Source organism: Bombina bombina, chromosome 11 (genome assembly GCF_027579735.1).
Source record: "Bombina bombina isolate aBomBom1 chromosome 11, aBomBom1.pri, whole genome shotgun sequence".
Lineage (NCBI taxonomy): Eukaryota > Metazoa > Chordata > Amphibia > Anura > Bombinatoridae > Bombina > Bombina bombina.
Window position 1 is genome coordinate 134,000,217 of NC_069509.1, and position 14,807 is coordinate 134,015,023.

At 42.7% G+C, this 14,807-nt stretch overlaps 1 protein-coding gene across 2 annotated transcripts in view; it reads right to left on the bottom strand.

The window, feature by feature from the left end:
* Positions 1 to 14,807, bottom strand: part of CCNF (cyclin F) — a 45,100-nt gene that overhangs the window by 15,972 nt on the left and 14,321 nt on the right. For both annotated transcript variants that reach the window (XM_053694365.1, XM_053694364.1), the window contains exons 8-9: positions 1,139 to 1,216; positions 479 to 630 (exon numbers count right to left, since the gene is read on the bottom strand). In XM_053694365.1, coding sequence (XP_053550340.1) covers positions 479 to 630; positions 1,139 to 1,216 — 230 coding nt within the window. The remainder of the gene's footprint in view (positions 1 to 478; positions 631 to 1,138; positions 1,217 to 14,807) is intronic.

Consider the following 14,807-nt stretch of genomic DNA (forward strand, 5'->3'; position numbering starts at 1 on the left):
GTTCATTTCTTCTTCATTTTTTACTTTTTTTTTTTACCTGCAGCTGGGCAGTAACTGAAGTATATATTTTTTTTTTTTACACAGAACTTACTCTGCTGAGCTGAGGAAATTGTGAGGTAAAATATTTTCCTTTTTTACATAGAGATGCTCAGGTGATATTTTCCTGTCAGCTTTTTACAGTTATACTGCATCAGTTTCAAGTGATTTAGCATATGAGTATTATGTCCCTTTAATTCTCATCACATTGAGGCCTACTCTTTATCTCTGATAGTAGCAGTGCTGCTTCAATGATTTTCAACATGATTAAATAAAAACATTTTCTGAGGTAAAAAAAACTAAGTTTCTCAAGGATGTGATCTGGTTATAAATAATTCCCATCATTTAATAAAGAGTCTGAAATCACCAACTTATTGTAATGTGGTTTTAGGACACAGCCGGCCCCTCCCAGATCATTACTAGCAGCGACCGTCTCACTTACCGCATTGTGTCATTCAGCCCCTTTTGCTTTGTGAAGATGCTTTTTTTGTTGAAGGGTTGAGAGGATTGGAAGACACGAGACACAAGTTCATGCGACCACCTCTGCTCCTGCCCCAGCTGTTTCCAGTACTTGCTGAAGATTGCCAGGGACATCTGACCGAGAAGACAAGAATGCAGATGCACGATAATTAGATAACCAAGTCACACTCTGCTTACAAAAAGTACTTGATAGTTTTAACATCAAACAGAACTTCTGATCATATTAAAAGGGACATGAAACCCAAAACTTTATTTTCATGTTTCAGATAGAGCATATCATTTTAAACAACTTTCCAATTGACGTCTATTTTTAATTTTTGCTTCATTCTCTCTGTATCCTTTATTGAAGGTACAACAATGTCCTACTGGGAGCTAGCTGAACACATTTATAATCCAATGAAGAGGCATACATGTACAGCCACCAATCAGCAGCTAGATCACAGCTTCTGAGCCTACCTAGGTACCCTTTTCAACAAAGGATACTAAGAGAAAGAAGCAAATTAGATTTACAAGTGTATGCTGTATCTTAATCATGAAAGTAATGTTTTGTACTCACAGTAGCAAAGATCCTAAACAGAGCTGAAGTCAGAAGGAAGTCGAGATAGAATGAAGTCATTTATACCTGAGCATCCCAGACTCCTTTTGCTGCACAGTCGCGTAGCTTTCTAAGGCTTTCTAAGGATCTGCCAGGATCAAATAACTATGGGGAATTAAAAAAAATATATATATATTAGATAGAGTAAAATTGGCTCATTTTTTTTTTAGATTCTTATGCAGATATCTATATATGAAGACTCATCCTTGACTCCTAACAAGATTTTCATCTGCATTGTTTAAGTGATTGTAAAGTTTAATGAATAAGTGCCCGGTATCTAAAAAAACATAATTTATGCTTACCTGATAAATTCCTTTCTTCTGTTGTGTGATCAGTCCACGGGTCATCATTACTTCTGGGATATTAGCTGCTCCCCTACAGGAAGTGCAAGAGGATTCACCCAGCAGAGTTGCTATATAGCACCTCCCCTCTACGTCACCTCCAGTCATTCGACCAAAGACCAACGAGAAAGGAGAAACCAAGGGTGTAGTGGTGACTGAATTATAATTTAAAAAATATGCACCTGCCTTAAAAACAGGGCGGGCCGTGGACTGATCACACAACAGAAGAAAGGAATTTATCAGGTAAGCATAAATTATGTTTTCTTCTGTTATGTGTGATCAGTCCACGGGTCATCATTACTTCTGGGATACCAATACCAAAGCAAAAGTACACGGATGACGGGAGGGATAGGCAGGCTCATTATACAGAAGGAACCACTGCCTGAAGAACCTTTCTCCCAAAAATAGCCTCCGAAGAAGCAAAAGTGTCAAATTTGTAAAATTTGGAAAAAGTATGAAGCGAAGACCAAGTTGCAGCCTTGCAAATCTGTTCAACAGAGGCCTCATTCTTAAAGGCCCAAGTGGAAGCCACAGCTCTAGTGGAATGAGCTGTAATTCTTTCAGGAGGCTGCTGTCCAGCAGTCTCATAGGCTAAACGTATTAAGCTACGAAGCCAAAAAGAGAGAGAGGTAGCCGAAGCTTTTTGACCTCTCCTCTGTCCAGAATAAACGACAAACAGGGAAGAAGTTTGGCGAAAATCTTTAGTTGCCTGCAAGTAGAACTTGAGGGCACGAACTACATCCAGATTGTGTAGAAGACGTTCCTTCTTTGAAGAAGGATTTGGACACAAGGATGGAACAACAATCTCTTGATTGATATTCCTGTTAGTGACTACCTTAGGTAAGAACCCAGGTTTAGTACGCAGAACTACCTTGTCTGAGTGAAAGATCAGATAAGGAGAATCACAATGTAGGGCTGATAACTCAGAGACTCTTCGAGCCGAGGAAATAGCCATTAAAAATAGAACTTTCCAAGATAACAATTTTATATCAATGGAATGAAGGGGTTCAAACGGAACACCCTGTAAAACGTTAAGAACTAAGTTTAAACTCCATGGCGGAGCAACAGTTTTAAACACAGGCTTGATCCTAGTTAAAGCCTGACAAAAGGCTTGGATGTCTGAATTTTCTGACAGACGCCTGTGAAACAAGATGGACAGAGCTGAAATCTGTCCCTTTAATGAGCTAGCCGATAAACCCTTTTCTAAACCTTCTTGTAGAAAAGACAATATCCTTGGAATCCTAACCTTACTCCAAGAGTAATCTTTGGATTCACACCAGTATAGGTATTTACGCCATATTTTATGGTAAATCTTTCTGGTAACAGGCTTCCTAGCCTGTATCAGGGTATCAATAACCGACTCAGAAAAACCACGTTTTGATAAAATCAAGCGTTCAATTTCCAAGCAGTCAGCTTCAGAGAAGTTAGACTTTGATGTTTGAATGGACCCTGAATCAGAAGGTCCTGTCTTAGAGGTAGAGACCAAGGCGGACAGGATGACATGTCCACTAGATCTGCATACCAAGTCCTGCGCGGCCATGCAGGCGCTATTAGAATCACTGATGCTTTCTCCTGTTTGATTTTGGCAATCAATCGAGGAAGCAGCGGGAAGGGTGGAAACACATAAGCCATCCTGAAGTTCCAAGGTGCTGTCAAAGCATCTATCAGAACCGCTCCCGGATCCCTGGATCTGGATCCGTAGCGAGGAAGTTTGGCGTTCTGGCGAGACGCCATGAGATCTATCTCTGGTTTGCCCCAACGTTGAAGTATTTGGGCAAAGACCTCCGGATGAAGTTCCCACTCCCCCGGATGAAGAGTCTGGCGACTCAAGAAATCCGCCTCCCAGTTCTCCACTCCCGGGATGTGGATTGCTGACAGATGGCAAGAGTGAGACTCTGCCCAGCGAATTATCTTTGATACTTCTATCATTGCTAGGGAGCTTCTTGTCCCTCCTTGATGGTTGATGTAAGCTACAGTCGTGATGTTGTCCGACTGAAACCTGATGAACCCCCGAGTCTTTAACTGGGGCCAAGCTAGAAGGGCATTGAGAACTGCTCTCAATTCCAGAACGTTTATTGGCAGGAGACTTTCCTCCTGACTCCATTGTCCCTGAGCCTTCAGAGAATTCCAGACAGCGCCCCAACCTAGAAGGCTGGCGTCTGTTGTTACAATTGTCCAGTCCGGCCTGCTGAACGGCATCCCCCTGGACAGATGTGGCCGAGAAAGCCACCATAGAAGAGAGTTTCTGGTCTCTTGATCCAGATTCAGAGTGGGGGACAAATCTGAGTAATCCCCATTCCACTGACTCAGCATGCACAATTGCAGCAGTCTGAGATGTAGGCGTGCAAAGGGAACTATGTCCATTGCTGCTACCATTAAGCCGATCACCTCCATGCATTGAGCTACTGACGGGAGTTGAATGGAATGAAGGACACGGCATGCATTTAGAAGCTTTGTTAATCTGTCTTCTGTCAGATAAATCTTCATTTCTACAGAATCTATAAGAGTCCCCAAGAATGGAACTCTTGTGAGAGGAAAGAGAGAACTCTTCTTTTCGTTCACTTTCCATCCGTGCGACCTTAGAAATGCCAGAACTAACTCTGTATGAGACTTGGCAGTTTGAAAGCTTGAAGCTTGTATCAGAATGTCGTCTAGGTACGGAGCTACCGAAATTCCTCGCGGTCTTAGTACCGCCAGAAGGGCACCCAGAACCTTTGTAAAGATTCTTGGAGCCGTAGCCAATCCGAATGGAAGGGCCACAAACTGGTAATGCCTGTTTAAGAAGGCAAACCTTAGATACCGGTAATGATCTTTGTGAATCGGTATGTGAAGGTAAGCATCCTTTAAATCCACTGTGGTCATGTACTGACCCTCTTGGATCATGGGTAAGATTGTCCGAATAGTTTCCATTTTGAACGATGGAACTCTTAGGAATTTGTTTAGGATCTTTAAATCCAAGATTGGCCTGAAAGTTCCCTCTTTTTTGGGAACCACAAACAGGTTTGAGTAAAACCCTTGTCCTTGTTCCGACCGCGGAACTGGATGGATCACTCCCATTAATAATAGATCTTGTACACAGCGTAGAAACGCGTCTTTCTTTATTTGGTTTGTTGACAACCTTGACAGATGAAAACTCCCTCTTGGGGGAGAGGATTTGAAGTCTAGAAGGTATCCCTGAGATATGATCTCTAGCGCCCAGGGATCCTGGACATCTCTTGCCCAAGCCTGGGCGAAGAGAGAGAGTCTGCCCCCCACTAGATCCGGTCCCGGATCGGGGGCCCTCGGTTCATGCTGTCTTTGGGACAGCAGCAGGTTTACTGGCCTGCTTGCCCTTGTTCCAGGACTGATTAGGCTTCCAGCCTTGTCTGTAACGAGCAACAGCTCCTCCCTGTTTTGGTGCAGTGGAAGTTGGCGCTGCTCCTGCTTTGAAATTCCGAAAGGGACGAAAATTAGACTGTCTAGCCTTAGCTTTGGCTTTGTCTTGAGGTAGGGCGTGGCCCTTACCTCCTGTAATGTCAGCAATAATTTCTTTCAAACCGGGCCCAAATAAAGTTTGCCCCTTGAAAGGTATACTAAGTAATTTGGACTTAGACGTTACATCAGCCGACCAGGATTTTAGCCACAGCGCTCTGCGTGCCTGAATGGCGAATCCTGAATTCTTAGCCGTAAGTTTGGTTAAATGTACTACGGCCTCCGAAATGAATGAATTAGCTAGTTTAAGGACTCTAAGCCTGTCCGTAATGTCGTCCAGCGTAGCTGAACTAAGGTTCTCTTCCAGAGACTCAATCCAAAATGCTGCCGCAGCCGTGATCGGCGCGATGCATGCAAGGGGTTGTAATATAAAACCTTGTTGAATAAACATTTTCTTAAGGTAACCCTCTAATTTTTTATCCATAGGATCTGAAAAAGCACAGCTATCCTCCACCGGGATAGTGGTACGCTTAGCTAAAGTAGAAACTGCTCCCTCCACCTTAGGGACCGTTTGCCATAAGTCCCGTGTGGTGGCGTCTATTGGAAACATCTTTCTAAATATTGGAGGGGGTGAGAACGGCACACCGGGTCTATCCCACTCCTTAGTAACAATTTCAGTTAATCTCTTAGGTATAGGAAAAACGTCAGTACTCGCCGGTACCGCAAAGTATTTATCCAACCTACACATTTTCTCTGGTATTGCAACAGCGTTACAATCGTTGAGAGCTGCTAAAACCTCCCCTAGTAATACACGGAGGTTTTCCAATTTAAATTTAAAATTTGAAATATCTGAATCCAATCTGTTTGGATCAGAACCGTCACCTACAGAATGAAGCTCTCCGTCCTCATGCTCTGCAAGCTGTGACGCAGTATCAGACATGGCCCTAGAATTATCAGCGCACTCTGTTCTCACCCCAGAGTGATCACGCTTGCCTCTTAGTTCTGGTAATTTAGCCAAAACTTCAGTCATAACAGTAGCCATATCTTGTAATGTTATCTGTAATGGCTGCCCAGATGTACTAGTCGCCATAATATCACGCACCTCCCGGGCGGGAGATGCAGGTACTGACACGTGAGGCGAGTTAGTCGGCATAACTCTCCCCTCGCTGTTTGGTGAAATTTGTTCAATTTGTACAGATTGGCTTTTATTTAAGGTAGCATCAATACAGTTAGTACATAAATTTCTATTGGGCTCCACCTTGGCATTGGAACAAATGACACAGGTATCTTCCTCTGAATCAGACATGTTTAACACACTAGCAATAAACATGCAACTCGGTTACAATTTTATTTAATAAAAACGTACTGTGCCTCAAGAAGCACTAAACGATTAAATGACAGTTGAAATAATGAACTGAAAAACAGTTATAGCATCACTCTTAACAAACAACACAACTTTTTAGCAAAGGTTTGTTCCCATTAGTAAAATAACACTAATTAAATTTTAAACAACGTTTAAAATCACAGTCACTATATAAGTCTCACAGCTCTGCTGAGAGAATCTACCTCCCTTCAAAGAAGTTTGAAGACCCCTGAGTTCTGTTAGAGATGAACCGGATCATGCAGAAAAACTGACTGGAAATTTTTGATGCGTAGCAAAGAGCGCCAAAAACGGCCCCTCCCTCTCACACACAGCAGTGAGAGAGAAACGAAACTGTCATAATTAACACAAGCAAACTGCCAAGTGGAAAATAATGCCCAAATACTTATTCACTCAGTACCTCATTAATGCAAACGATTCTACATTCCAGCAAAAACGTTTAACATGAAAAATACCTAATAAAAGGTTTAATGTACTTTTACAGAGTAATTCCGGTGAAATACCATCCCCAGAATACTAAAGTGTAGAGTATACATACATGTTCATTATAACGGTATAGCAGGATTTTTTCATCAATTCCATTCAGAAAATAACAACTGCGACATACCTCAATGCAGATTCAACTGCCCGCTGTCCCCTGATCTGAAGCTTTTACCTCCCTCAGATGGCCGAGAAACAGCAATATGATCTTAACTACTCCGGTTAAAATCATAAGAAAAACTCTGGTAGATTCTTCTTCAAACTCTGCCAGAGAGGTAATAACACGCTCCGGTGCTATTGTAAAATAACAAACTTTTGATTGAAGTTCTAAAAACTAAGTATAATCACCATAGTCCTCTCACACCTCCTATCTAGTCTTTGGGTGCAAGAGAATGACTGGAGGTGACGTAGAGGGGAGGTGCTATATAGCAACTCTGCTGGGTGAATCCTCTTGCACTTCCTGTAGGGGAGCAGCTAATATCCCAGAAGTAATGATGACCCGTGGACTGATCACACATAACAGAAGAAAATAATATTAAAAACAGGGGCACTTTCATTCATTAAACTTTACAACAGCGCTTATTTTATTTCTTTTTAAAAGACTTACCTTTGCGTTATGGTAAACATAACGCCAATCCTCCGCCCACAACTCCAGCTTTCTTTAGCACAGTGTTTCCCAACCGCTGTCCTCAAGTACCCCCAACAGGCAAGGTTTTTATTATAGCTGAACTAGTGCACAGGTGAAATATTTAGCTGATGGCTGAGAGCAGGTTGGTAACCATGGTTACTGATCAGCTGATTACTTCACCTGTGCACTGGTTCAGCCATAATGAAAACCAGGCCTGTTGGGGTTACTTGAGGACCGCGGTTGGGAAACACTGCTTTAGCAGATCGATGACTAATCCGGCTTCCTCTAATCGTTGTGTGCCCCTTTGGCATCCAGCTCGTGGGGCAACGCAACAATTGGAGGAAGCCGCATTGGTAGTTTAGCACACTTAAGTATTTAAACAAATCTAACTTTAAAATAAAAGCCTCAAAAAATTGTACAGCATTAAATCCTACCAAGGTAAGGACTTCTAAGAAAGTCATTACTAATTAGACCACACACTATAAATATATATATATATATATATATATATATAAGTTTCATTCTGTGCAGTCATGATTTGAGACATAGCACTGCAATGTTGAAATTCTGTATTCAATATTAGAATCGAATGACTCAGCCAGGCAAAGCTAAACTTATTAGTGTTAGGACCAGTCTATTTTGGGACACCTTGTAAGTGGTGACTGGCTTAGCAGAATATGGCCATATTGTGTGAGTAAGATCCCAACTTTATTTAAAGGTATATAGGCATAAAGTCTTGCAGCATAAATATATGTTAATCTTGCGTGACAATGATCCCATTTTATTTTAACAATTTAAGAATATTTAGCTAGCATAAGTGATTTTGCAGTATATAAAATGTTATAAACATGTAGACTTAAGTGTTTGGATGTGCGCCAACCCTCTTTGTTGTTTTGTAATTGTTTTGGTCATTTTGGCAGCACTCCCACAATATGTGTGCTAGTATATAAAAAATGTTTTTTTTGGTGTGCTTAACCAACCCCCCCCCCCCTTGAGTTTACTTCTATACATACATACACACGCCAAAAAATAACATACATTATGCTTACCTGATAATTTCATTTCCATCGAGGGGAGGAGAGTCCACAGCTTCATTCATTACTATTGGGAATTAAGAACCTGGCCACCAGGAGGAGGCAAAGACACCCCAGCCAAAGGCTTAAATACCTCTCCCACTTCCCCCATCCCCCAGTCATTCGGCCGAGGGAAATAGGAACAGTAGGAGAAATATCAGGGTAAAAAAGGTGCCAGAAGATGAATAAATTTAGGGCCGCCCAACAGAGATACGGGTGGGAGCCATGGACTCTCCTCCCCTCGATGGAAATGAAATTATCATCAGGTAAGCATAATTTATGTTTTCCCATCTAAAGGGGAGGAGAGTCCACTGCTTCATTCATTACTATTGGGAACATATACCCCAGCTCTAGAGGACACTGAATGAAACCGGGAGGGTAAAAGGCGGACCCTAATCTGAGGGCACCAAAGCCTGCAAAACCTCTCCCCCAAAAACAGCTTTCGCAGAAGCAAAAACATCAAACTTGTAAAAAAAAAAAAAGTGTGTAAGGAGGACCAGGTTGCCGCCTTACAAATCTGCTCCATAGAGGCCTCATTTTTTAAGGCCCAAGACAAAGCCACAGCTCTAGTTGAATGAGCCATGATCCTCTTAGGGGGCTTATATCTCGCTGTCTAATAAACCAAGCGAATTAAGCTCTGCAACAAAAAGACAAAGTAGCAGCAGAGGCTTTCTGCCCCTTTTGCTTTCTAGAATACACCACAAAAGCCGACTGTCTAAAGACAGGCCTGATTCTAGACAGAGCTTGAACAAAAGATTGAATGTCAGGGAGCTCAGCGAAATATGTCCCTTTAAGGAACTAGCGGCAAGACCCTTCTCCAAACCATCTTGGAGAAAGGACAGAATCCTGGATACCTTCACCTTATGCCAAGGATATCCATGCTTCTCACACCAGGACAAGTAACTCCTCCACACCTTATGGTAGATGCAACGAATGACTGACTTCCTTGCCTGAATTAGAGTATCAATCACAGCTTCTGAAAAGCCTCTCCTGGCTAAGACTAGGAGTTCAATCTCCACGCAGTCAGCCTCAGAGAATCCAGATTTTGATGTTGAAAGGGGCCCTGTGACAGCAGATCCCTGCAAGAGGGTAACCTCCACGGCGGAGAGGATGACATCCCCACCAGATCTGCAAACCAATTCCTCTGCAGCCACGAAGGAGCAATCAGAATGGCCGAGGCCCGCTCCTGTTTGATGTGTGCCACTATGCGAGGTAGAAGTGGTAAACAGAGGAAAAATGTAAGCTAGGCTAAATCCCCAAGGAACCACTAAGGCATCTATCAGCTCTGCCTGGGGATTGCTGGACCTTGACCCGTATTGAGGTAGTTTGCAATTGAACCTGAAGTGCTCCCTGTGAATTGGCACATGAATGTAAGCGTCCTTCAAGTCTATAGTTGTCATGAACTGTCCCCTTTGAACTAGGGGCAGAATAGATCTGATCGTTTCTATTTTGAATGATGGAACACTCAGAAACTTGTTCAAACACTTTAGGTCCAGAATCTAGCGGAACGTGCCCTCCTTTGTAACCACAAAAAAAGGTTGGAATAGTACTCTAGACCTCTCTCTGCTAGGGGTACTGGTACAATAACTCAGAGAGAGGAGAGATCTCTCACAAACTCTAGAAAGGCCTCTCTCTTCTCTGGTCTTGAAGACAGGTTTGACAGGAGGAATCTGCCCTCGGGCGGATGGGATCTGAACCCTATCCTGTAACCCTGGGAGACCACTTCTAGAAACCAAGGGTCCTGAAAATCCTGCAACCCTGTGTCTGAGAATAGAGATAATCTGCCCCCTACGTGATCCAGAGAACCAGGGCCGCCACTAGGAATTTCGGGGCCCCTGACTCATCCATTGATCAGGGCCCCCCCCCCTCCTTTAACACGTGCAATTTTTGACCAAGTGACTAAAACGTATATGCACTTTATTCTTAATTGTCTATTTAAACTTGGAAATGTTGTAAAGGTAGTAACATACACACACACAGACACACTCATACACTGAAACACACAAACAAACTCACACATAAGGATTCACATATAGACACTCTAGCAGACACGCAAAGAAACACACTCAGACACAGACACCCAAAAAAACACTTAGCACTTGTTTACATTGACCTGACAAGTAACGACGTAAACTATAGTTTTGTAAAAAAAAAAAAAAAAGGAGATTTAGAAAACAAAATATGGAGTTCTGATTATCTTTTTGTAAAGGAAGATGACAACTAAATTATGACAACAGCATGCAGTGGCTGAAAGGAAGGGCCCTGAACTGCCTAAAAAATAATTTAAAGGTTAAATGGTGGATTGGTTACTTCCGGAAAGGTCTTGTTAGTCTCAAAGTCTGTAGAAAGATGTGAATAATTAGTAGTAAGGTCAAAATGTCCTAAAAAGGAACAGACAATGGACACACACACAAACTCAAACTTGCACATGCACCCAAGGAAACACCAACAGAGACAGCCTCAGAAAACACACAAAGACATACACCCACACACAGAGACACCCACAGAAAACACAGAAAGACATACACACACAGAGAGACAACCACATAAAAAACACAGAAAGACATACATACACACACTCTCACTGAGACATCCACAGAAAACACACAGACATACACACACCCTCACAGAGACACCCACACAAAACACACACCCTCACAGAGACATCCACAGAAAACACATACTTACATTCATACATACCCACACACACCCTCACAGAGACATCCACAGAAAACAGACATACACACCCACCCTCACAGAGGCATCCAGAGAAAATACACAAAGACAAACATACACACACCCTCACAGAGACACCCACAGAAAAGGCTCAAAGACATACACACCCACCCCCACAAAGAGACCCACAGATAAAAAATACATACACACTCATAGAGACACAAACCAAAGCACAAAGACATAAAAACAGACACCCACAGAAACACTCACAGGAGGAAACATGTATGCACCTTGCATCACCTAAATCAATAGTGTGTGACATGCATGATAAAAAAATTCAGAAATTAAGAGATCACTTTTTAAAGAATCATATTTGTAAATGTGCAAACAAAAATAATTCTGTGAATTCAAAATTGTACATTAATGAGCTGGGTAGATGGATAGATGAAGAAAAGTACCTTTAAAAGGTTGACATATGTTTGTTTGTTTGTTTTGTCCCCATTTTCCCCAACCAAGAGCACCACTTCAAATATAGTGTACAAATTTTCCCAGCTGTCAGCTGTACTTATGGATTTTGAAAATGCTGTACTCTATATGGTCTTGGTGGGACCATAAGCTGTGGTACTCATACCATTAGATCTGGTTAAATGCAGGATTTAGGCTTGTTGGTATGTATTTCAAAATTAAGTCATCTGTAGTGTAAACTGAACAGTTTTAAGTTAACCTGTCTCATTTCAAACACTGAGCAATCTTAATCTAAGAGTATAACATTTTATGCAGATGTAAAAATCTTAGATAAAATGCCTCCTTGCATCTGGAAAGTCCTTGCATAAAGGGGCAGTAAACTGGAATGATATATATATATATATATATATATATATAATGCATATATATATATATATATATATATATATATATATATATATATATATATATATATATATATATATATATATATAATGCATATCTGCCAAAAGGGCATCTACCATTTGTGTATTGAGGAGGAAACATTTCTCTATGGTTTTAAATATAGAATTTCTACAGCATTGTCAAATAATCATAAATACACTGCTGCTAAAAAAAATATGTTTTTATGGACCCCTAGCCCCACCAAACAACTACTACCACACTGAAGTTACAATCCAAAATTGCACAAAGAAATAAAAAACATTTGCTAAGTCCTACCTCCTCTGCAAATGAAAGTGATCTGCCGTCTGACTCAGGCACACACTGTACAAAGTGCCAAGTCTGTCTCACACTGCGCATAGTGGTTTAGTGCACACTAAGAAATCCTCTCAAATGCTAATACTTTACTCCTTGTAATAACATTTCCCATGCTCAATTAGCACTCTGCTGTAGTACCCACTGGTGGCTACCAAAATTTAAAAAAAAAAAAAAAAAAAAAAAAAAAAATATTTTTTTTTTTTTTAGTACTTGACTCATGGGGGCCCCCCTGGCTCATTGGGCCCCTGACAGTAGTCACCCCTGTCACCCCCTGATGGCGGCCCTGCAGAGAACGGTCGGCGGCCGCCCCTTCATGCCGATTTCGTCTCGGCGGGCTTCTTGCTCTGCTTAGACTTGTTCCAAGATTGAGTCGGCTTCCAAGATCCCTTGGACTGGTCCACTTTTGCGGTGGGTTGCTGATGCTGGGCCTTGTCCGCAGGAAAGGGATGAAAAGTAGATCCTTTAGGCTTAGCCTTCTTATTGTGCGGTAGGAAAGCTCCCTTGCCTCCCGTAACCATGGATATAATCGAATCCAATCCTAGACCGAACAGGATCTTCCCTTAAAAAGGCAAGGACAACAGCCTCGCCTTAGAGGTCATGTCCGCCGACCAAGATTTTAGCCACAGAAAAACCTGACACCTTAGCATTCAGGCGAATAATTTGCATATTGGCATCACAGAGGAAAGAATTGGCTATCTTCAGCGCCTTAATCTTCTCCTGTATCTTGTTGATGGATGTTTCCCCCTCCACCATTTCACACAGGGATTCACACCAATATGTTGCAGCTCCAGCGACCGCCGCAATGGCTGCTGCTGGCTGAAAAACAAACTCAGTGTGCTGAAACATCTTTCTCAACATGTTTTCCAGCTTTTTATCCATGGGCTCCTTAAACGACGAACTATCCTCAAGGGGAATAGTCGTCCGCTTTGCGAGCATAGAGATAACCCCATCCACCTTAGGGATGGTCCCCCACAGCTCAAGCTGAGAATCCAGAATGGGGAACAGTTTTTTAAAGGAAGAAGGGGAAAAGGAAGAACCTAAACGCACCCATTCGTTCTTAATAATATTAGCCATCTTAACAGGAACCGGGAAAGACTGAGGTACTACTGTCCTCGTATACCTTGTCAAGCTTAGGAATCGCATGTTCCTCCGGTATCTTAGGTTTCGGAACCCCCAGAGTAGCAAGCACCTGCCGTAGCAGAAAGTGAAAATTCTCCATCCTAAACCTATAACCAGGCTCCTCCGCCGCCGGAGGTTTAGATGACACGGACTTCGACCCAGAAGGGGCCTCCTCCGAAGAGTCAAAGTGGGTCTCGTCATCGTATAGAGCCTCTGGATCTCCTATCGGCAATGACAAACCCTGGGCCGGGCCGCTATGATAAACCCTACGCTTGTGCTTAGCAGAACGTGGTAAGGCATGGATCACTTTCGAAACCACCGATTCCAGTTGGTCCGCAAAGTCTGACGGCCAACGAATCTCTCTCAAAGGAGTAACGGTTGGACCCCGGGGCGCTGCATGTGCAGTCGGAGATGAATGTAGGGAACGCACCTCCCGGGAAGAAGAACCCTCAGAGGTGGACGGCTCAGTAGTACTAGACCTCCGTTTACATTTAGAAATTGTAACTTTATCAAGGCATGTGGAACATAGTTGAGCAGGCTGATCTACCAGAACCTCCTCACAATAAACACAGGAATTAGACTTTATTAAGGAAGGAGAGCCTTCCAATGCGTCAGAGTCCTCCATCGCTTGCGCGCTTGGTTAGACTAACTTTATTTATTAAAAAGGCACCTTTATACCACCAATGGCCGAGGCACTCACCACCTCCTAGGACCCGGGATACAGAAACCGCTACGTCTCCTGCGCCACAGATCAACGGAAAGGATAGATGGCCACACCCAGTCACATGGAATGCACGACAGGACCGCCCCTGCACAAGGGAAAAACAAGCCAAAAAATGGCGGCTCAAAGTTTCCGCAAGTATCCTGAAAGTTCCACACATTGCCAGAGCCTCATCTCGCACATAACGCAGCAATGACACAATAAACAATATCATGTATACACCCTACCTATTCAATAATCCCCCTTCCAAGAATATTAACCCATGATTCTGTAAAGATAAAAGGCACCACACTGTGACCCTGTCTTCTATGTTATCATTATTAATAAAAATTAAATGATCTTACCAGAATCTACGCCGTGGAACAGGAACACAGCCCTTCAAGTGTGACAGGTTAGTAGCCTCGCTCCTGACATGGACTTGAGTGTAGAAAGCAGGCAGCTAAACTCATCAACGCTGATTGCTTATGGAGCTGTTAATATGAGTCGGGATGGTTTCACAGAAAGACTCTCCCTGCATCTCCGGACTCTAACTTTCGCCCAGGCTCTCACTGAGAGGCTGACAAGACTGCTTAAAACTCCAGTCCCACTGCGAAGAGTACTACCCTCCATAAGAGACTACTCCGAAACTCCGGCACTCCTCTG